Source organism: Thalassophryne amazonica, chromosome 7 (genome assembly GCF_902500255.1).
Source record: "Thalassophryne amazonica chromosome 7, fThaAma1.1, whole genome shotgun sequence".
Classification (NCBI taxonomy): Eukaryota; Metazoa; Chordata; class Actinopteri; order Batrachoidiformes; family Batrachoididae; genus Thalassophryne; species Thalassophryne amazonica.
Genome location: NC_047109.1, coordinates 88,720,295 through 88,744,498, shown reverse-complemented (window position 1 = coordinate 88,744,498; position 24,204 = coordinate 88,720,295). Strand labels below are relative to the sequence as shown.

At 41.4% G+C, this 24,204-nt stretch overlaps 2 protein-coding genes across 5 annotated transcripts in view; both read left to right on the top strand.

Annotated features, from left to right (window-relative positions):
- Positions 1 to 8,904, top strand: part of osbpl3b (oxysterol binding protein-like 3b) — a 147,950-nt gene extending 139,046 nt beyond the window's left edge. For all 3 annotated transcript variants that reach the window (XM_034174991.1, XM_034174993.1, XM_034174992.1), the window contains 4 exons: positions 775 to 919; positions 1,015 to 1,141; positions 6,289 to 6,411; positions 8,553 to 8,904. In XM_034174991.1, coding sequence (XP_034030882.1) covers positions 775 to 919; positions 1,015 to 1,141; positions 6,289 to 6,411; positions 8,553 to 8,649 — 492 coding nt within the window. In that variant the 3' untranslated portion in view covers positions 8,650 to 8,904. The remainder of the gene's footprint in view (positions 1 to 774; positions 920 to 1,014; positions 1,142 to 6,288; positions 6,412 to 8,552) is intronic.
- A 2,341-nt stretch (positions 8,905 to 11,245) lies between these two features.
- LOC117514498 (gasdermin-E-like) lies at positions 11,246 to 23,585 on the top strand. 2 transcript variants are annotated; one of them, XM_034174989.1, is made up of 10 exons: positions 11,246 to 11,377; positions 11,598 to 11,827; positions 13,673 to 13,865; positions 14,718 to 14,889; positions 18,036 to 18,156; positions 18,248 to 18,367; positions 22,677 to 22,804; positions 22,888 to 23,044; positions 23,131 to 23,204; positions 23,294 to 23,585. In XM_034174989.1, exons 2-10 carry the CDS (start codon positions 11,623 to 11,625, stop codon positions 23,504 to 23,506), a joined length of 1,383 nt encoding a protein of 460 aa, XP_034030880.1. In that variant the 5' UTR covers positions 11,246 to 11,377; positions 11,598 to 11,622; the 3' UTR covers positions 23,507 to 23,585. The 2 variants fall into 2 exon arrangements, with proteins under 2 accessions (XP_034030880.1, XP_034030881.1); XM_034174990.1 differs by having other exon boundaries at positions 11,266 to 11,377; positions 11,586 to 11,827.
- Positions 23,586 to 24,204: the final 619 nt, after the last annotated feature.

Here is a 24,204-nt window from a genome sequence, read left to right as displayed (position 1 = left end):
AAATGTTCTGTTATTTGAATTACATTCAATAGAAATACTGTATAGGCTGAAAGTTATGGCAAAGAAAAGTTTTGAAGTGGAAATAAGTTTTTCCACTACACAAAATATTTTCTTCTTTTTTAATAACTCCAACCTTTGTAGCCCATCAAATATGGTGAGGCCTACTACACAACATAACTATGCAACATTCCATCATTCCAACATTTCCACAGTTAAGTCAAATTTTCATGCTACTTCCAGCCATTTATATTGATTAGTTTGATGTATTCAGAATTAAGCCCCAATATTTGCAGTTATTCACATTATTTTTGTGTTCATGGTGTCCCTCTGTGAGTCCCAGAGGGCTTGATAAAAGTTAAGGAAGCGTGAAAATTTGCTTTTTACACATTTGTGTCAATCGCAGCCAAAGTAAATGATTTAGTTCCTTCATTAGTTAATAACCCTTGGTGCTCTTCATCCATCTACATGCCAACAACAACCCCTTGATGGTGTCAGCATCTGACAAATGGAGGTCTTTATCGAGACGAGAAGGTTAATTGCTTTATCATGTGCCCATTTGAAAAGCCTCCTGAAGCTGTGCAGGAGAGCGTGCTGAGGCACGTCAGAACTCATTATGCATCTGCATTTTTCATTAAGCAGTACAAACCCACAGCACACCCAGCTCACTTTAGTCAACAGCAACATCTGCTGACTGAAGGATCAGCATCCTAGACTCACTTTTGCAAGATGGGCCTCGCTGACTTCTCTGATCTATGCAGACATATTCTTTCACAGGCTAAATACTGGAATTCAAGTATGAATGAAGTGGAGGGAACCATCACAGATCAGAAAGGGAAGGCTGTCCACAGACTCTTTGGGAAGTGGCATGAAGCAGTTTTCTGTGGAGACCCACCTTCAGCCACCTGTATTTGGAGAGCAAGTATGAAAGGTTTTCAACAATGTACACAAATTGGAAAAGGTTTAGCCCTAATTACAATATGTGATGCAATACTTGTTATTTTTTGTACGATGCAGGTGCAATGCCGGTGGATCATGAACAGTACTATGGTTTTACCAAGTTTGCTATTGAGCTGAACGAACTGGATCCATCCCTGAAACTCCTGCTACCCCCCACAGACACTAGACTACGTGTGGACCAAAGGTAAGAATCCAGACTGTGTTAGCATTTGTTTCTTTATGTCAAGAGGATAATCTATTTATATTTATATAACATTTTATTATATTTGAACATTTTTGTACCAATTTATGTGTTTTAATTTTTTCATTTTTTATAGGAAATATGTTGGAGAATAATTACTTAACTATATCTGTGCCTAATGTGGTGTGATATTAGATTTTTACACTGATGTAAGTGCATGACAAAGGTGGTGAAGATAAAGAAGTAAGTTCTGTTATCAGATATTTAGAAGGATGGCATGAAAGACTTCTGGACCTGTTGCTTTGGTCTGTTGTTAAAGAGACTTAAAAAGAGACTTAATCGACTCTACTAACGTGTGAGGCTTCAGGTATACTTTGATGTGGATGTCTAGAAATTGTCATACATATGTGATTGGTAAAACACCAAGCTGAGTCCATTAAATAATAGTAAGTGATTGTTTTATATACAAGTATATCATATTCTGATTCAAGTGTGTTTCGTTTCAACAGGCATGTTTAGGACCAATTTTCTGAGAGGTCATCAGCTATTAAATTGCTTTTATACTCTACTTTTTACAGTTGAACCTGTTCTTTCACATTAGACAATTAACAAATCACCCCCTCCTTGCACCTTACCCCAAAAATAAGAACCCTCAGCAGTATGGGAGAGGTACTTGACATGATCCATCCATCCATCCATCCATTCATTTTCTTCCGCTTCCGGAGTCGGGTCGCGGGGGCAGCAGCTTAAGCAAAGCCACCCAGACCTCCCGATCCACACACACCTCTCCCAGCTCCTCCGGGGAAACCCTGAGGCATTTCCAAGCCAGCTGAGAGACGTAGTCCCTCCAGCGTGTCCTGGGTCTTCCCCGGGGCCTCCTCCCAATGGGACATGGCTGGCTCCTTTCAACATGGAGGAGCAGCAGCTCGACTCCGAGCTCCTCCCGAGTGACCGAGCTCCTCACCCTATCTCTAAGGAAGCGCCCAGCCACCCTGCGAAGGAAACTCATCTCGGCCACTTGTACTTGCAACCTCGTTCTTTCAGTCATGAGCCAAATCTCATGACCATAGGTGAGGGTGGGAACGTAGATCAATCGGTAAATCGAGAGCTTTGCCCCCCTACTCAGCTCTGTTTTCACCACGACGGTCTGTTACAGCGCCCGCATCACTGCAGATGCTGCACCTATCCGTCTGTTGATCTCACGCTCCATCTGTCCCTCGCTTGTGAACAAGACCCCGAGATACTTAAACTCCTCCACTCGAGGCAAGGACACTCCACCGACCTGAAGAGACTCGGATTTGGAGGTGCTGATTTTCATCCCAGACACTTCAGACTCGGCTGCAAACTGCCCCAGTCCATGCTGAAGGTCCTGAGTTGACGAAGCCAACAGAACCACATTGTCCGCAAACAGCAGAGACGAGATTCTGTGGTTCCCAAACCAGACCCCCTCTACACCCTGGCTGCGCCTAGAAATTCTGTCCATAAAAATAATGAACAGAACCGGTGACAAAGGGCAGCCCTGGCGGAGGCCAACATGCACTGGAAACAGGTTTGACTTACTACCGGCAATGCAAACCACAATCCTGCTGCGGTCGTACAGGGACCAGATAGCCCTTAGCAAAGGACCCCGGACCCCGTACTCCCGGAGAACTCCCCACAGGGTGCCCCAAGGGACATGGTCGAACGCCTTCTCCAGATCCACAAAACACGTGGACTGGTTGGGCGAACTCCCATGAACCCTCGAGCACCCGATGGCACGTGTAGAACTGGTTCAGGGTGCCGCGACAAGGACGAAAACCACACTGCTCCTCCTGAATCCGAGGTTCGACCATCGGTCGAATTCTCCTCTCCAGTACTCTGGAATAGACCTTACCTGGGAGGCTGAGGAGTGTGATCCCCCTATAGTTGGAACACACCCTCCGGTCCCCCTTCTTAAACAGAGGGACCACCACCCCGGTCTGCCAATCCAGAGGCACCACGCGATGTTGCAGAGGCATGTCAGCCAAGACAGTCCCACAACATCCAGAGACTTAAGGTACTCAGGACGTATTTCATCCACCCCAGGAGCCTTGCCACCGAGGAGCTTTCTAACCACCTCGGTGACTTCAGCCTGGGTAATGGATGAGTCCGCCTCTGAGTCACCAGTCTCTGCTTCCTCTTCGGAAGACGTGACGATGGGATTGAGGAGATCCTCAAAGTACTCCTTCCACCGCCCGACAGCATCCCCAGTCAGGGTCAACAGCTCCCCACCCGCACCGTAAACAGTGCTGGTGGAGAGCTGCTTCCGCCTGCTGAGGCGTCGGACGGTTTGCCAGAATCTCTTCGAGGCCGACCGATAGTCCTCCTCCATGGCCTCCCCGAACTCCTCCCAGACCCGAGTTTTTGCCTCTGCGACTGCACGGGCCGCGGCACGCTTGGCCTGCCGGTACCTGTCAGCTGCCTCTGGGGTCCCACCTACCAACAAAGATAAGTAGGACTCCTTCTTCAGCTTGACGGCATCCCTTACTTCCGGTGTCCACCACCAGGTTCGGGGATTGCCGCCACAACAGGCACCAGAGACCTTGCAACCACAGCTACGAGCGGCTGCATAGACAATGGAGGTGGAGAACATGGTCCACTTGGACTCCATGTCTCCAACTTCCCCCGGGATATGGGAGAAGCTCTCCCGGAGGTGGGAGTTGAAGACCTCGCTGACAGAGGGTTCCGCCAGTCATTCCCAGCAGAGCCTCACGATACGTTTGGGCCTGCCAGGTCTGACCGGCTTCCTCCCCTCCCAGCGGATCCAACTCACCATCAGGTGGTGATTGGTCGACAGCTCTGCCCCTCTCTTCACTCGAGTGTCCGAGACACGTGGCTGAAGGTCAGATGATACGACTACAAAGTCGATCATCAACCTCCGGCTCAGGGTGTCCTGGTGCCACGTGCACTTATGGACACCCTTTTGCTCGAACATGGTGTTCGTGATGGACAAACCGTGACTAGCACAGAAGTCTAACAACTGAACACCACTCGGGTTCAGATCGGGGAGGCCATGCTTCCCGATCACCCACCTCCAGGTCTCACTGTCGCCGCCCACGTGGGCGTTGAAATCCCCCAGGAGAACAATGGAGTTCCCAGTCGGAGCGCTATCTAGTACCCCTCCCAGGGACTCCAGGAAGGTCGGGTACTCTGTACTGCTGCTCGGCCCATAGGCCGAGACAACAGTGAGAGACCTGTCCCCGACCCAAAGGCGTAGGGACGAGACCTTCTCGTTCACTGGAGTGAACTCCAACACATGGCGACTGAGCTGGGGAGCAATAAGCAATGCGACCCCAACTCTCCGCCTCTCCCCGTGGGCAACGCCAGAAAAATGAAGCGCCCAGCCCCTCTCCGGGAGTTGGGTACCAGAGCCCAAGCTGTGTGTGGAGGTGAGCCCGACTATCTCTAGTCGGTATCTCTCAACCTCCCGCACAAGCTCAGGCTCCTTCCCCCCCAGCGAGGTGACATTCCATGTCCCAACAGCCAGGGGCTGTGAGCATGGACCGGGCCACCCGCCCTCGACCGCCACCCAATCCTCTCTGCACCCGACCCCCATGGCCCCCTCTGCAGGTGGTGAACCCACAGGAGGGTGGGCTTATGTCGCTCTTTCGGGCTGAGCCAGGCTGGGCCCCATGGGCTAAGGCCCAACCACCAGGCGCTCGCACGCGAGCCCCAACCCCAGGCATGGCTCCAGGGTAGGGCCCCGTCTCCGCCATACCGGGCGACGTCTTGGTCCTTGATTTTTTTTACTTCTGGCATATTCTGGTTTTCTGGCATATTAACAGATAAGCACCAACCTGTCAAAGCACACCGTGAACACCAGCCGCCAAAGCTCCTTGAGGTGACGCATACAACAAACTGAAATATATGTTACCATGTCTGCTCTTATTTTCTTGGTTGTTTTCAATTCATCTCAGTTATGTGTTTTACACATATCATGTTGCCTGTCTCTGAGAGAGAAAAAGAGAGAGAGAGAGAGAGAGAGAGAGAGAGAGAGAGAGAGAGAGAGAACTCTATTATAAGATAACTTACTTCTCCCTCATATTGATTCTGTTGCAGGCAAACGTGAGCAGGCAAAGTGTACGTGCATGTGAACCTGCTTATGTAAGGTGCATTTGAGTGTTGTGCTGTTTATATGGCACTAGTGCTGGACAGGTTTTTGAAGTTTTAAGACATGAAAGCTTTTTGGTGATGTGATGTGCCAGCTTTTTGCCGGACAACACATAATTTTTTGACCAACATGTCCACATGAGCTCAAATGGCAGTCTTATTCAGAGTTTGCGAGCCCAGAGGGTAAAAATGACAATGATTCTTACACTGGACTTTGCGCTGCTTTATGCCGGATGTACGATTGAACCCCATTTTCTTTCTGTTCAAAACATCAGGCAGACAAACGGGTATTTTCATGATACCTGAAATGGGTGTTTTTAGTGTCTCTGAGGTACAGTATTTTATCTGCAAAAATTACTATGTTTTTAGGACACCTGATGGTCCACAATAGTTTTCTTAGCAGATGTATAATAAGACCTCTTTCAAGGTTTAAATTTCTTCAAGTGTGCACCTGTCACTATCAAGGGGCGAATCCAAATCCAGATCTGAAGTTCCAGTGAGTTTTATTGCAGCTTCCAGGGGAAAGAGAAATAGAAAGCAAATGACCTGAGGAGATCTGCCACCAAGGCACTGAGCAGGCTTTGCTGCACTCATCTTCTGAAGGTGACTAGAGTTGCATGTGTGATTACATGGCTGACTGGAAAGCAAACAGACCAACGCAGAGGGTTGAGGGATGCTGGAAGTGGACAAAGCAGGAGTGATACTGAGGTGGAGGGCAGAGCTGTAGGTGTGGCTAAGCAGCAAGGAAACAGGTGATCATACAAGCATCCAAACAGATGGAGACAATGACCTGGTGATGAACATGTGAAAAGCCTGAGTGGAACTCCTGTTTGTTTGGCAAGCAGGTGTGTGGGAGAGATGAGCAACACACATGCCACTTTCTGCTCTGCTCCGTCTGCTTCTCGCCACGTTTAGCTGGTTTATTCATAAATTATCTTTAAAAATCTAAGTGAAAATTACTCTGCTGTATGTCACATTAATGTTTTAGCATGCTTTCCAAAGTAAATGTGCCTCACTGGCAGATTGCTGGAGGAGGGGAACCTGGAGGCTGCTGAGCTGCAGAAACAGAGGATAGAACAGTTGCAGAGAGAGAGGAGGCGTGTCCTAGAAGAGAACAACGTCACACACCATCCAAAATTCTTCAGGTGACCTAAATTTCTGACACCATTTTAAAAAGTGAGAGAGATTACTATGGTGGCCGAGAGAGGCCACAACACTTACACATGAAGACAACACAAGCAAATGCAATAAATACAAACACACAATCACCTGCATCAGTTCAACCACAGGTAGGTGCATCAAAAGCATATTGCAAATTCAGAAAATTCTTGCAAACATGGAGGACACAAATATTACCTCCACCGCATGCAGCAGTTTAATTTGATGTCTGCTGTAAATTCACACAATGCACCCAAAAATAGACACACTGCAAACAACCACAACACAACAGAGATATTAATACCACCAAAAAAAAAATTATAATAATTTCTGCCCGAAGGACTTTTCTGACTTCTACTGTTCAGTTTATTGCAAACAAATAAAACACAAAAATGTGGCCTTCTTAAGTGTAAAATCATCAATAAAGTAAATGAAAAGTCAGTGGTACATTGACAAGTCTTGTCAAAAGGTCTTTTTGGTCTTTTAGTTTCAGTTTTCACTCCTGATTCATGTCACAATCCAAATCCTTAAAAATTATATCCATTTTGCTCCGTGACAATCATTACTTTGGACAGTCGCCTTTCTAGCATAATTTGCCACCAGATGGCCTGATGTCGATTAAAACAAGGGTAGAAGTCCCAGCCTGACCGGAAAATCACTAAGGGCTCTTGAGCAAGGTCCTTAATCCCCTAGTTGCTCCCGGTGTGTAGTGAGCACCTTGTATGGCAGCACCCTGACATCGGGGTGAATGTGAGGCATTATTGTAAAGCGCTTTGAGCGTCTGATGCAGATGGAAATATATAAATGCAATCCATTTACCATTTTACCCTAAGAGGCCTTTTGATTTGGGGGTCCAAAGGTCAAGGTCACTGGAGCGTACATTGTAAAAATCTTCTTTCCTAACTATCTTATTGTCACCAACCTTGGTTTATGACACCAAGAAACCTATTGTTCCTGTGATAGATTGGAATCCTGTCCAGGGTGTACCACACCTCACGCCCTATGACTGCTGGAATAGGCTTAAGCACCCCCGTGACCCTTAAGTGGAGTAAGTGGGTATAGAAAATGGATAGATGCATGGAAGCCTGTTCTCTTAAAAGATCAGTGGTCAAGCTCACTGGAGTGTAGTTTGTAAAAATCCTGTGAGTGCAGTCAGTTCTTGGTATATTCATTCATTCATTCATTCATTCAATCGTTGTCTATACCCACTTCCTCAAAAAATAATAATATGAAGCCTGGACTGGAGCCTATCCCAGCAGTCACAGAGCGAGAGGCGGCGTACACTCTGGACAGGATGCCAACTTATCACAGGGCTGCATATACAACCCCAATTCCAATGAAGTTGGGACGTTGTGTAAAATGTAAATAAAAACTGAATACAATGATTTGCAAATCCTCTTCAACCTATATTCAATTGAAAACACCACAAAGACAAGATATTTAATGTTCAAACTGATAAACTTTATTGTTTTTGGGCAAATATTTGCTCATTTTGAAATGGATGCCTGCAACACATTTCAAAAAAGTTGGGACGGGGCAACAAACGACTTCCAGCTTCATTGGAATTGGGGTTGTAAACAAACAATCACATTCATACACTCCTACAGTAAAACTTGTAAAACTTGTAAAGTTTCCAAGTCACCGATCATGCATGTCTTTGGAATTTGCACGTGGAGGGAACTCACACAAACATAGGAAGAACATGCAAACTCACTAAAGAAAGGACCAGGGGCTAGTGATTCCAGGACCTTCTCACTGTGAGGCAACAGTGCTAACCACTAAGCCACCATGTCACCCCTAAACATGTGTTAGGTGTAATGACACAAAGATGCCTATTGGCTTTGGGATCCAAAGGTCAAGGTCACTAAACTGTACTTTGTAAAAGCCTTCAACAAAAGTGCCACTTGTCACCGTTAGACTATCAATGTTTGCCTATGGCAGCATGGGTTAGTGCAGACTACACACTTGTTTGTATTCATAAGTGCTTTGTGTTAGTGTTGTCTTCATGTGGAAGTGGTGTGACCTCTCTCAGCCACCGTAATTTCTGAGCATGCAGTTTGTGTCAACGAGATCTCTCCTGCTCACACCCATCACTGATTCACAGTTTGTATCACTCTTGCCTCCACAGAAAGTCAAAGAACGACAGCTGGGTCAGTAACAACACATACTGGGAGCTGAGGAAAGACCCCGGCTTCACTCACATAGACTTTCCTGTACTGTGGTGACGTCTGAGCTGTGACTCATCCAGGCTGGTTCTGGAGACAATGACGCCGATGATGATGATGATGATGCCTTTTTCCAGACTTTTACCATTCACATTCAGTACCGTTCTTACCTATTGCAATTCATCAAAGCTATGCCTTAATTGCGAGCGCTTATCTCGGTTTTGAAAGCATGTTTATGCAAGTGTATTTTGTGTTTACCTGTTACTGTACACCGTACTATTAAAAAAGTGACTGTCTGTGTAATAGAAAAGGAAAACCTTTTGGTACTTGCTCCACGGTAGCTTCAAATGTACTGAACAACCGGTTACTTTAGCTGTTGACTTATAAGGAACATTTTCTACCTCTGAGAAAGCTTTGATATAAGTGTATGCCTCCGACATTTCTGCACCTGCCTGATGCCTTACAGGTTTAATTTATTTCTGTTGCGTCTTTTACATGTTTTTTAAACAATATCATTTTGCAAGGACTTCTTTACAACATGAACTGCTGCAATGATCCTGAATTCCTTGCTGGAATGTTTGTCTCATAACAGTGTAATTAACATTTTTCACTATGATTGGGCAACTTTTATCGACAGCAGAAAATTGCGAGTCCAGCTGTCTTTCTCTGTAACTACTGCACCATTGTCTTTTGGTCACAGGGCTTTCTATTCTATATTCTAAAGCATTCTATTCTATTCTATTCTATTTTGGGACACATGTATCCAATATTATGCTCCATGAGCTCTAATAAAACGTCTAATCCTTAGTTTTTGTCATTATCATTGAGCCACTTATGTCTGTGTCTGCAAAACAGTGACAGATGGCAGGTGCACACCATTTGTCTAATAAAGGTGGTTGAGAATGACTGACCTCTTACCAGAAACTGAGGTAAAACGTCTCCACAGAGCAAGAACCTTCTGGTCAAGTATTCTTACAATGAAAAGTGGAAGATCTGGTTTACCAGTGTATGTGATCTACAGTACTCTATCTCTCAACAGAGGTTTTACCTGCCATTTATATGATTCTAATATTTTATAACATGAAATACATCAAAGTTAAACAGGAAGGGACACTGAGACGGCGTAACACCCGCACATTACATGTTTGATGTACAGATGTGATTCAGTGATGCCATCGTATCTGGTTTTGTGTGGCATTGAAATTTGATCAATTCTGTCCAAACCTGAATCACTTTATCCTCAACACACAACCCATCCACCGTGTTTAAACGTTTTTGGTTCCAAACTGTTTGAGATAAACATTTATAACCTTGAGTTTCACCCTTCAAGGTCACCTAGTGTCAAAGACTATGTGATCAATAGAAAGGTTAGATATATGGCTTTATATTAGAAATCTAGGTATAAATTTCCTAGAAGGCACACGGGTAAGTTTTTATATAATGCTTTTTTCTCATTTTATTTAGTAATAAGTTACACTGCTTGACATTAAAAAAAAACTTTTCACTTTATTGTATTTTAAAAAATGGATTTTCATTTCCTGTCACAAAACAAAACAACAAAGGCCAGCTTTAATATGTTTTATATTGACATAAAGGTGAAAGATCAGTTATGGAGTGACGTGCTGCAGGTTTATGGTGTGCAGTGTTGGCCTGCCCGTACAATCACAACATGTTACTTTGCTCTGTAAGTCCAGCGTTTGTTGCTCTGGGTGTTGGTTTGGCTTTGATTTGTGTGTCATGACACTTTGATAACGGCGGTTTAATTGCTGACATGCACTCAGTCAATTAATAAAGAACTTTAAAATTCTTTATTTTAAATATTTTAATAAAATATTAAAATTAAAATTATAACAATAATTTAAATAGAATTCTAAATATAGTTATAATAGTCTAATTTATATTATAAATTAAATTATATTTATATTATACATTTATGATACATCTATATTATAAATATAGTGTAATAATAATTAATAATTTAATAACAGGATTTAAATATAAATATGTTATTTAAATATAAGTATATTATAATATAATATATAAATATTCTAAAAAATAAAATGTCATTATTGGGAGGAGGCCCCGGGGAAGACCCAGGACACGCTGGAAGGATTCCATCTCGGCTGGCTTGGGAACGCCTTGGGGTTCCCCCGGAGGAGCTGGGGGAGGTGTGTGTGGATCAGGAGGTCTGGGCGGCTTTGCTTGAGCTGCTGCCCCCGTGACCCGACTCCGGATAAAGCGGAAGAAAATGGATGGATGGATGGAAAATATCATTATAAATTATAATATTTCATGTTATAATAGTTTAAATATTCATTAGTTTATGTATTTGTTTGTTTTTTTATTTATTTTTGTTTTGTTTTTGTTTTTTGTTTTTTGTTGTTGTTTTTTGTTTGTTTGTTTTGTTTTGGTTTGGTTTGAGGTTTTTTTTTTTTTCCCTCATTTTTACTTCTTTGTTCTGAAATAGCCTGTTCTGGCATTATGTTAAACTGGAGAACTAACTTTTGTTTACGCCATATTTTGTTGTAAATGTTTATTTTGCATAATTAATTAAGTTTTAAAAAACATTTCTTCTTCTTGATTTTGTGTAGGTGAATTAAATGGCAGCGCCTTCTCTGACCACGCCCCTAAAAATGACTGCCTATATGTTGTGGGAGGGGCGTCATTCTCAACAACTTCCGTCATTTGTCGGGGCATGTTTGTTTAAAAGTTGTTAAAGCAGATGCAGCTCGTAAACAAAGTTTTTCGTCCTGGAAACACGTCGCTAAAAGAAGAAGTCGAGGAAGCGGTAATAATTTTATTCATTTGTTTCTGCCATAATGTTGAATTGTATTGTTTAAGCTAGCTGTTATGTAGCAGAAGAACCTGCGTTAACTTTTTCAGTTTGCAGATGTTTTTCCAGTTTGATGACTTTTCTTTAAGATGCAGATTTGTGCTATGATGATTTTATCTTGACAGCTTTCAGCCCCCTGACTCGTCCTTTCTTTGCTGATTAGTATTTTTATTAGGTTCCTGTGGTCCTGCTGCACCATCATGCTTTCCACAGCCACCAGAAACTTTGTGGAGGAGGTGGATCGTGGTGGGTTGTTGGTCCCAGTTTGCAGTCTCAATGACACTATTAACCTTCTGACAGTGGTGGTGAAGCGAAAGCGTAAATGGGTCTGGCAGAAGCCCAGGTATCTTCCCACTGACTTTAGCCTCAATGATATACTGAAAGGAGATCCACCCATAAAACCAGGTAAACCTATTGGCAGCTTCTATATTGTTACGACGAGTCATAGAGATTATTTTCTAGCTATTTTTTAGAACATGATGATGCATGTAAATTCACGGGCCGTACTTCTGCAAAACAACATGGATGAACGGATAGAAGATGATGAGATTGCAAATCTTGAATTACTACATGAAGCTGCATAGTTTGAGTCTTTCTAGTCCTTAAAAGTTGCCGAAGCTGAATGGGAGGACCAAAACTATGTAAATCTGTATAAGAAATGTTCGCAAAAGAAAAGGAAAAAAAAAAAAAAACAACAAAGTGGCTATTGATACGGTACCACATTCTGATACTTCGTACAGTATACAAACAATGAATGTTTATGAGTGCAATGGTAAGAACATTTCATTCGCTGAAAGATGAAATGTTCGGAACATTTCATCTTTCAGCGAATGAAATGTTCTTCCCATTCGGTACTTTAACGTTTCCCATAATGCCCCTGCGCTTCCCAGAATGCTCCGTGGTGCCAGCAGCGTCCTGGCATTTCAAAGCCATGTAAGCAGTGGCTAGCGAGGATGTGGTTGGTGCCAATTCAGCGAGTTCATGAGCGATTATGATGATGACACATTCTCTCACATTGAGTGGGTTTTCTAGAAGAGGCGTAGCACCTGTGATGAACTGCTGCTGTGCCCTGATGTTGTCTTGTCCATACTTCACGAAGTGTGTTTACATTGTGCCCTAAACCAGAACTCTGCTGAAACCGACCTCTCGCATGAGTCACAGACCGCGAGACAGCATGAGAATCACAACTGTGAAACAGTGAATTACACAAATGAAAAAACATTCATTATTTGTTTTATATAACTCCTTAAAACAGATCCTTGTCATTTGATATTTTATTACTTTATAAACAAGAGAAAAGGGACTTACCTTTTGGTGTGCGTCGCTGGTCCTTTGAGGTTAAGAGGTTCCAAATAGCCCAACACGAACTTTAACAATCCAAAATTGTTCTCAGTCAAGTTGCAAAAACAGTCAGATAGTTCAAAAACAATCCTGATGATGCAGTCCATATCTGATGCCGTGCACTGACTTCTTTGTGTACAGACTGCCGTCCGCTTTCCTCAGTCCAGCGGAAAGTCACAACAGAAATTCGTCGAACTTTTTGTCCATCTGCGCTTGTACTTTAGCTACAGATGTAAATACTGCAAATGCCTCCAGATGGTTTACTACGTCCTAATAATAATAATAATAAGCTCATTCAAATTGCCATCAGTCACCAAAACAAACCCCCCATGCTTGTTTTTAAGCTAAGGGCCATCGCCGCTAGTGTGAGTGTGCCCGGTGATCGCAGCATGCAATAGCACAAAACATATAGTATCAAAATGGCACACTAAATAGCACCACAATTGCATGGTAAATGGAACACAATGGCAAATGGTATGAATAATCCATGTCACGGGACACACACACCACCAGTCAAATGACAAGAATCTATTCAGGCATTATCTAATATCCAGTAACAAACTGCTGTGTTCATAATCACAGTGATTATCTTACAGCAACATGCACCCCCTGACCACCAGCGATACATGAACACAGCGATTGCTGAGTGAAATAACATCAGCTGTAAATAAAATCACTGGGAACTGTGATATTTGTAAGAAGGCAATTACAGCATGTTCTTCTAAAAGTACTCTGCGCACGTGTCTCCAGAACTTGCCCCATGTCTTTAAAGATAGCTAGAAAATAATCTTTGCAGCTCATTGTAAGAAAAGCCACTCCCAAACCTTTATTTGTTGGATTTCCTCCCAATTCATTAGGCTTTTTAAGCGTGACATTCTGCTTCACATCAAAATGTGTGACTGTCCACAGCTGTCACAGAGACAGACTTCATCAAGTACAACGGGACATTCGGGGGCAACCTTCAGGCGAGCGTGGATGCAAGTTTTGAACATTCCACTGTGAAAATACAGGGCAAAGAGTCTTCCAAACTGCAGTCATCCTTTGGTAGTTTGAAGAAACAAGAAGTGGACGTACCGTCGCTCCTTCGAGATACCAACGACAGGTAATGCCCCCACGTGTGTGACAGAACTACACACTGCAGCGGTGATCTTTGTCCAACCATAAAGTTGGACACAGCAGGAGGTGAGGTTGAATATTAACGTGTTGTTTTGATGTAATTCTTACTATTTTTAAAACCACATTCACAAAATACTTCAGTCTGTTGTAGCATTTCCTGACCAAAATAAATATTCCACTTTTGTTTTACCTTTTATAGTCTTAACAGAGCTGTAATAATTAATCAGTTATTAAAGTAATTGTCATCTATTTTGCGAATCAATTAATCATTTTGAGTCTTTTTTAATGTCCAAATTCTCTGATTTCAGACATTTAAAGACATCATTCTTTCCTTTGGGACGCACTAAAAGATATTTTGACATTTTTATGGACCAAACAACTAATGGATTAATGCAGAAAATAATCAACAGATTATTTAATAATGAAACTGATAGTTCCCTGCAGCCCTATGAAATATGTTAGGATTGTATCTTCTGTGTTTTGTGTCTCACAAATAGGCAAATCTTCCATGTTTTTGCCATCTTTCTTTCTTTCTTTCTTTCTTTCTTTCTTTCTTTATACCCTTTATATATTGATATTTTTATTACTATTATTGTAAAAACACGTTTTATGACAAAATATTTGAACACAAGGTTGAAAGTTATTGATAGAAATTATGGTTATGATTTACTGGTATATTAACCAAAGGATAATTGATTAATCAGAAAATAATCAATAGTATTTTTAAAAGTTAGATTAATTGATTAATCAAAAATAATTGGGAGATTAATCAATTTAAAAATATTGCCATTTGCATACCTAAATATAACCTTTGCTGTTTTCATTAATTCAATCTCAGGATGCTGGACATGTCCCACTGTCTGATCCAGCAGATGAAGGAGAAGCAGAGGCAAGTGTTTGGTGTTGTGAAGGAGCGTATTGTGACCACACAGCCCTGTTCTGTCATAGAGGACATGCAGCTGGGAGGACAGTGTGGAGGAGGTCTGACCTGCGGGCCCAAGATCACTAAGGTATTATTACTTTTTATGTTGTACTTTGAGTGTCACTTTTGGAAGAGAAAGTCTCCTGTGATATCCTCATTTCTCTGTTGAAAGGGGTTGAACATGACTGACATCTTACCAGACTTTGGGGCACCATTTCTCCAGCACACAGCAATAATGTACTTGAATAGTCTGTAATCTAGTTTGTTCTTGTTGCTGCTGAAAGTGTAAAAAAAAAAAATTATAATAATAATTTTAAAAAATTAGCTTTTAGTGTCACGCACCCTCACAATGTGCCAGTGGCACTTTCTTGGCCAGAGGTGGTAGAATTCTCTTTCATCTTCATTGAAAACAATGGATTAAACAGTTTACTGTACTGCCAGCATTTAGTTTTGGTAGCGTGAGTACTTTTTTGGGATCGTTTATGCTGTGTTTGTGGAGAAGAGTCTATCAGCTCTCCTGATCATCTACTAATCTGTAATTCTGCTGGAAAGTGGAATTACCTCTAAACCTGTACAGTAAGTTACTCCTTATTGTTAGCATTTTGTAACCCATATTTCAGCCCAGCAGAATGATCCCCAAATGGATTAATTAACCTTAGAAATTTGATTCTTCATAGTCTTTAACCATATGACGAATGTTTCTTGTTACGCAAACACATTTAACAAATTGATTCATTCAGCTGATGTTTTGTTGAATTATTTGTCTGACAGTCATGTACTTTCACTGCAATAACTCTGTACCTCCTAGTTGAAGAGGATTTGCTGGTGTACAGCATCGCAAAACAAGACCTCATCCGGTCATATAAGGGAAGCTTTGCTGAAAACATTGTAGCAGATGCTAGCAAGGGGAATGCAGACTTGAGAATTCCCTGTGGATGTGAGTTTGCAAGAGACTGGTGTCCTGCTGCAAAAACAGCAGTTTATGCTGCTTCGCTGAAATTAGCCTATGTCAAACAATCAAAATGTGTGCCTTATCCAGAACCAGAAAATGCAACACTAATTCCTTTATCAGTTTTCGTAATTGTGGCAGAACATCAATATTTTGCAAACTATGATGTATCTGGGTCTTCAGCCTTTGAGATCAGAAGATGCCTGGGAAGAGCTTCTGGGGTCATGAGGTCACTGGATGTCTTTGGACCTAGGTCTCTTTGGTGAATCCTTTGGTACTGTTGGAATGACTTTGTGTCAAATGAGTGGTTACTTAGAGAGACGCTGATGAGGAGCTTCACTTGTATTGTGAGGGAGTGTCAGCTATGTCATTTTGGTCATGAACATTTTGCCTTTAGGTGTAAGAGAGGCACCATCATTGGCCATTTTTAGGCATCATCTTAAAACCTATCTTTTTTCCTTGTCTTTCGACCGCACTGAGACTTAGATTTTAGATTTTTGGGTGGATTTTATAGGTTTTTAAATTTTATAGGGTTTTTTATTGTTTTATTTTTAATTTATTAACTTGTTTAAATATATGTCTACATGTTTTAACTTTATGTTTTAGTGTACAGCACTTTGGGTCAGCTCTGGCTGTAGTAAAATGCTTTATAAATAAAGATGGTATGTGGCATGTTTCTCTGTGCATAATCCAACAATGAGGAACAAGGTGCCCCAGTGTTGAGGACCCCGGTGGGCAACCAATGGGACTGATGCCCACATTTCGTCCAGCTACAGTACATAGATGTGTACTATCAAGAGGTTGAAATGGACTCGTCGTCTGCTTGATGATTACCAGCCAGGACCCAGACTGAACATTCTGCCCCTAAAAATTGGTTCACCCTGCCTCCACTCCGCATGCGTCATTTCGGACCACAGCGGCTCGTCTAAGACGTTCTCTTCACCCAAAGCAAAGTCAGTTTTAAGCAGAAACGAGCCGATAATCGGTGACCCTTTGAAATGACAGATGCGCAGTGAATGCAGCAGCTAGCAGCTCGTCGTGCTCTGATCACTTCCTCCTTCTTTTATTATGATATAATGCTGAATTTATCAATCAATCAATTTCAATCAATTTTTTTTATATAGCGCCAAATCACAACAAACAGTTGCCCCAAGGCGCTTTATATTGTAAGGCAAGGCCATACAATAATTATGTAAAACCCCAACGGTCAAAACGACCCCCTGTGAGCAAGCACTTGGCTACAGTGGGAAGGAAAAACTCCCTTTTAACAGAAAGAAACCTCCAGCAGAACCAGGCTCAGGGAGGGGCAGTCTTCTGCTGGGACTGGTTGGGGCTGAGGGAGAGAACCAGGAAAAAGACATGCTGTGGAGGGGAGCAGAGATCGATCACTAATGATTAAATGCAGAGTGGTGCATACAGAGCAAAAAGAGAAAGAAACAGTGCATCATGGGAACCCCCCAGCAGTCTACGTCTATAGCAGCATAACTAAGGGATGGTTCAGGGTCACCTGATCCAGCCCTAACTATAAGCTTTAGCAAAAAGGAAAGTTTTAAGCCTAATCTTAAAAGTAGAGAGGGTGTCTGTCTCCCTGATCTGAATTGGGAGCTGGTTCCACAGGAGAGGAGCCTGAAAGCTGAAGGCTCTGCCTCCCATTCTACTCTTACAAACCCTAGGAACTACAAGTAAGCCTGCAGTCTGAGAGCGAAGCGCTCTATTGGGGTGATATGGTACTACGAGGTCCCTAAGATAAGATGGGACCTGATTATTCAAAACCTTATAAGTAAGAAGAAGAATTTTAAATTCTATTCTAGAATTAACAGGAAGCCAATGAAGAGAGGCCAATTTATGTGGAAATGATTGTTGTACAAAAGCTTCAGATATCTGTTGCTGAGATAGATGATGACTGGAGTGCAGTTTGAAGCAAAAATTAGGTGATAATCGGTGAACCGCTGCTGATGACGCATGCGCAGTGAAGGCAGGGTGGAAAAATTTTTAAGGGGGACCATTCAGTCTGCAACACCTGTTCCAGATTTGATTTGTAAACACTCTCTCCTGTTTGTTGTATATGTTTTTATTTTTCTCTCTGTCTCTCTTTCACACATATGTGTGTCTTGAAATTAGCCCAGCAATTTTTTTTTAATCTTCATCCCCAGAAGGACAGGGATTAAACCAACAAAAGATTCATTGTGACCTGTGGCTAATCAGCAATTCAGCAGTGACTACATCTGGTTACTAACATGTTTATTGGAGTTCAGTGCAATTAATATTGTGTCAATGTTCTGCAGATTTCCTTGAAAGAAAATGGAAGCCTGAACAATGACAGTAATGTTACCATGGAGATACCCCCTCACACTACCATCGCCTATGGCCTCGTCGAACTGGAGGTCAAAGCTTGTGGACGGTTTGGTGAGAAAGAATTTATGTTTCTAGATTAAAAGTCTTTTCTGAGTTTCATGAATGTGAAATGGGATTGTAACAGATGAAGTGTTGTCCACAGAGCTGTGCGTGATGTCGGGTATAAGTGGGGGTTTTGAGGTTGATGGATCTGCAAAGGAAGTGGGCGTGAGTGCCGTGGATGCTGGTGTGCATGCATCTGAAGATAGCTGTGTTACACATGGTAAGCGAGTGTTTTCAGTTTTACGCTCTGCTACCACCAAACTCTTGACACAAACTGAACAAATGTATGTTGTTAAGTTAAAAAGGCTTCTCAGTGCTCCATTCTGTCATATCAGAATGTGAGCCTCCATTTTTGTATATTTATTTTTTCACTTTTTTGCCTCCAGTGTTCAGATTAAATTGATAAAAGTGATCAAATTTGGGGGTTTAATTTTTTCCCACTGCAGTAAGCAGGGCAAGCATAAATTAATGGAGTCAGTCAGTGGCCATTGAGTGGGTCCTTAAACTTTCTGTAAATAACTGTAAAAAATGCTGCATATTTCTGCATATATATACAGTAGTGTTCAGAATAATAGTAGTGCTATGTGACTAAAAAGATTAATCCAGGTTTTGAGTATATTTCTTATTGTTACATGAGAAACGAGGTACCAGTAGATTCTCACAAATCCAACAAGACCAAGCATTCGTGATATGCACACTCTTAAGGCTATGAAATTGGGCTATTAGTAAAAAAAAAAAAAAAAAGTAGAGAAGGGGGTGTTCACAATAATAGTAGCATCTGCTGTTGACGCTACAAACTCAAAACTATTATGTTCAAACTGCTTTTGTAGCAGTCCTGTGAATCACTAGTGTTTAGTTGTATAACCACAGTTTTTCATGATTTCTTCACATCTGCCTCTTCTGCACATGTCTTTTATTTAACAGAGGGAGTTTGCGGGGGATTCTTGCAAATAAATTAACTTCACACAGGCATCTTCTAACTGTCACAGCACTTACAGGTAACTCCAGACTGTCTTTGATCATCCTGGAGTTGATCAATGGGTGAGCCTTTGCCATTCTGGTTATTCTTCTATCCATTTTGATGGTTGTTTTCCATTTTCTTCCACGCGTCTGTTTTTTTTTTTTTTTTTTTTTTTGACCATTTTAAAGCATTGGAGATCATTGTAGATGAACAGCCTATACTTTTTTGCACCTGCGTATAAGTTTTCCCCTCTCCAATCAACTTTTTAATCAAACTACACTGTTCTTCTGAACAATGTCTTGAACGTCCGATTTTCCTCAGGCTTTCAAAGAGAAAAGCATGTTCAACAGGTGCTGGCTTCATCCTTAAATAGGGGACACCTGATTCACACCTGTTTGTTCCACAAAATTGACGAACTCAGTGACTGTATGCCACACTACTATTATTGTGAACACCCCCTTAATTTCATAGCCTTAAGAGTGTGCATATCATGAATGCTTGGTCTTGTTGGATTTGTGAGAATCTACTGGTACCTTGTTTCCCAAGGTAATCTTTTTAGTCACATAGCACTACTATTATTCTGAATATATATATATATATATATATATATATATATATATATATATATATATATATATATGCACATTTTAATATGAAAAATGACCCTAAAATTAAAACAGTGGTGTTGTTCTGAATTGCAGTGTCCTGGTGGCCGTTAAGGCACCTGTTGCTTGCTGGATATTGAAGAAACCGCAGTCAGCACTGATGTCACTTGTGTGAAAAAGTAATTACTGTACCATAAAATTAATGTTGTGACTGCCTTCTACAAACATTTCTGACAAGTTCTAGCGAGTCATCCACAGTCCTTGATGGACTGTAATGGCATATGCATGTCCGACTGAGCAGCTGCAACGTGGGAGTTTAAAGACCTTATAACTGCTAAAAATTCCAACTTCAATTGACTAGAGTATTCAGATTGTCTCCTACAGTACAACTGGATACAATCTGAATGTCGTATCACCAAATTCATCTGCATATAATCGTGATCTGGTTTATATTTGCTTTGAATAACTGTGACTCAAGAGATTTGTGCATTGCTGTGAACTGTACCATTACACACACTGTTTCCAATTCAATGTTATATAGTGGTGAGAGCTTATGAGTAAGAGGAGAAACATCATAATGCAAGCAGCAGTGGCCACTAGGATCCAGGTGCAACCGACCCAGCAACAAGGCTTCATAAATCGCATGCCAACAAAAGGCCTACTTTACAGCCCGAAGTCCATACATGTCCCACTGTGCCATCGTTCTTATTTCTTATAATAGTGTATAAGAGTAGCTGCAGATTATGTGAAAAGCTGCCAACATGGCCTCAAACAGGAGGTTCACTAGTCCTCACCTTATCAATCAACACAAATGATTACTTAATCTACTAAAACACTTCCTACAAATTACAATAAAATCTCCCTTCATACAAAATTATAATCTACATAATACACTAACCAATAGCTGGACAATTTTAAATGGAATTAAATACAAGATCCAAGAGAACACTATTTTTAATTTGTTTTTATGCATTTAGCCACTAGATGTCACTGTGGTGAGATGTTTTGATCAGTTCAAAAAGATCAAATAATTTTCTGAATACTTTTAATTTGATTTTTACAAACATTCCATTTCTTGCCGTCACTAATAGTCATGTTTGTAACTGTCAATCTGTGAAAAGACCGGTCCATTGGTCAATGTACAGTAAATATTTAAACATTTTGGGTAGAATCTTCAGGAATGCATTTAACTTATTCTTAGTAGCCCATTAAATAGAAAAAAAAGCTTGTTAGCAGTTTTTCTGAAGGGGTTTGGCATATTTCAGGAAAAAAGGGTTGAATCAGTTTATTTTAATGAATGATATGTTCAAATTTTTGTCATGATGTTTATTTATTGGCATAATTTTCCATCATCACTAAATTGCAGTCTAATTATTTTAGTGATAATATTTTCCTTTCCTCTTGTCCTTTATAAGGCCTTTTAACTCATGTTAGTTCTCCTCATCGCCTTCCCTCTTATCCTCTGATAGTAGGAAAGTTGAATTTGCACAAATATCCTCTTACAAACCAGTATCCAGCTGGTACAGTTTTCATTGATATTTGTTTGCAAACTGTCAGAATATTATTTGAGTAATGTACGAGGTCTGTGAGAAAAGTATCGTACATTTTTATTTTTTTCAAAAACTATATGGATTTGATTCCTATGTTTTTATGTCAGCCAAGCTTGAACCTTCGTGTGCATGTGTGAGTTTTTCCACACCTGTTGGTTATTATTGGTATACCTCGTATTAATCTTTTCCCCCATTTGAAGCACACGTGTGGAAGATTTTGACTTTGTAATAATCCAGTTGAATTCAAAATGAAAAAAAAAAATTGAAATTATCAGCAAACCATGAGAGAAAATTGGCATCATGGCATTGGCGTCTTCATGAGAGAAATTGGCAACATCAAATTCTGTGTTCTGTATATTTCCAAGGATTTACTGCTGCCAACATTTTACCCAACAGTTTTTATCTGTACTTGCATAACATTAGCAGATGGGCTCGACAGACACATGCAAATATCAATCTTGTTGTAGTATAACTCAGGAACGCAGTATACACTTCATACTTAGAACATTTGTACATTCTGGGGAGAAGGTCATTAGATTTTAAAGTTGTTTGGTGCGTATGTTAGCATGCAGGGGTCGTGGCCAAGTGGTTGGGACGATTGGTTTCAGTGCGGAAGGTTCCCAGTTCAAACCCCACCCCGCCATATTTCTTCATATAGTGTGGAGTTGAGTCAGGAAGGACATGCTGTGGCGACCCAGAGTGAAAATAAGGGAGCAGCCAAAAGGACTTTTTTTGGCACATATAGAGGAGGAATCTTTTTTTTTTTTTTTTTTTTGCCTGTCAGCTATTACTTGAGAATGCCATTTGCCTGAGAATTTATTCCCTGTGCTGGCGACAGTGTGTGGCTCGTGGTGGGTTAGTCATTCTCAGGTTTGTGTAAGCAACAACTCAATAACAGTAAATGCTATTGTTTTGGAACTCACAAACTTAAAAAAACATATAATGAAGACAAACTGATTAGATGGTAAACTTATGATGCTCCAGATCAGCTGGAAAAAAACAATTCTGTTTTGCCTGTGTAATATCTCATAGCTGCATTCACCACCTACTGGATGATCGGTGGCTGCTGGTTGGATTATGAAAAATTAGGAACCACTGTGGTTGAACTTTTCTTCTGTACTGTAAATTAGTGATGGAAAAATCAAAACGCTTTTTTCAAAACCTTTGCAACACTCGTATTCCAGCAAAGACATCACTTGCTGCAATTGTTATTGTGTGTTGAAAGATATGACATGTATATATTAATTAGGCTCCTCAATTACAAATACATTTTTTATCAACTTTCTGGGATGCCTAGAACTTGGTGGAACTCTCATGTAGTCTATTTTATTCATCTTGGTGAATGAACGTATTTAGTTTTTTGGAGGTGAATTGTGTCACATTCTTTTTGTGATTTTTATTTTCCATTTGCAGAACTGGAGCAGCTCAATCATCATTTCCAGCTGCTCTCAGACCTTCCGGCCTCCACGCGCTCCTCTCTACTCTGTCAGCTTACGATGCTTATGGAGGAGCAAGGAGCCATTAGTGCGCTACAGAATGTGGTGGGTGAGACCAAGATCTCAAATCCGCACTCAAGAGTTGTTGTACTGTGGTGTTAGCCCTTGCACGTCTCCCTCTGCCTCAGCTGGAACGAATGTGCCTGAGTCCGAGTGCTGCACCGGTTGACGTTAACGTGGTGTCCGAGAAACAAAGGTTCAAGGACTTTTTGAATCTTGTGGAGTCGGCTGAGCCAGACCTGTCGGTTCTCGGGGCCGTGCACCTCCTCACGAGTGCTTTGGATGGTGAGAACGCTCTGTCTTTAGAGATTTTAATTTCTGTTTTGAAGTCTTTTTTTTTTTGGCACCATGTAATATGGACACTCTTTCAGAAATGACAAGCGATGGTCTTGCTGTTTTGGCCAAGTGCTGTCGTCCATCTGTCTTACAGATCCTGGAGCTCCTGGTTGGTAAAGTCTGTGTTTACATGTTAACTGCGAGTCTTCACAGTGATTGAGTTGGGCTGCATGTTTCTGTTTTGAACACCTGTTTAAGGTGCAGTGTGCGGTGGGAAAAGGACAGAAGCCTGTGAGCAGCACTGTGCTGACAGACCATGACTCTGGGATGATCGAACATCTGTTGGTCTCCTCTAACATGTCCCTGAAGAGAGACGGGGACACAGTGAAGACAGAAATACACCAGCAGCCAGGAAACCTTCATCTAGTCTGCTGCATCGCTGTCAGAGGTCTTAGCACATTGGCACAGTGAACTTGAAAGACTACGGTGACCAAGAGAGGGCACAACAGTAGCAAATGTGGAAAACACCTGCAGCAGTTTGGCAACAGGTATTAGTATCAAAAGATGTCTTCATTGTTCATTCATTCTTCATTCATTGTTTGCTGCAAATTCAGTCAGTGCGCTTTGCAAAGCTCCACAACACAAGCACTACCCACACAGTTTTCTGCCCAGAGGAATTTTAATGATTTCTGCAGTTCAGAAGTTCAGTTCAGTCACAAATAACATCAGGAAGAAAACAGTTTGTCAGTCAGTCTCCCATTGCTGATTTTTGACCCCACTTTACATCCTGATTTCATCATTGAGGAACTTGGGACAGATTTTGCTTTATTTCAAAATTCATATTACCTACTATTTTATGTTCACTTAGATATAAGACTGATTATTAATACACTTGTATGTACAATTCCCATTTATCAATTGCTTTGCACCCAACACTACTATGAGCCCCCCCCCCCCCTTTCCAAAAAGCCATGCAGTCCTGTTAACATCTCAAAAATGTCTTCTGTTGAAGAGCACAACATACTTTTCATGAGTTTCATGCTGCAGATCAGGAGGCTTCTGGTCAGAGTACAGGTGGTCCCAGTTACTTCAAACTGTACCCAACTGTCCACTTTCACCTGCTTTTACACTAGATTACTCCCCTGCAATCTATACCAATTTAAAGTTCA

Coding starts and splice junctions, on each gene's coding strand:
- LOC117514498 (XM_034174989.1), top strand. CDS start 11,623: ATGCTTTCCACAGCCACCAGAAACTTTGTGGAGGAGGTGGATCGTGGT. Junction 22,805..22,887: donor TTAGTGCGCTACAGAATGTG/GTGGGTGAGACC, acceptor CCTCTGCCTCAG/CTGGAACGAATGTGCCTGAG. Junction 23,045..23,130: donor CCTCACGAGTGCTTTGGATG/GTGAGAACGCTC, acceptor ACACTCTTTCAG/AAATGACAAGCGATGGTCTT.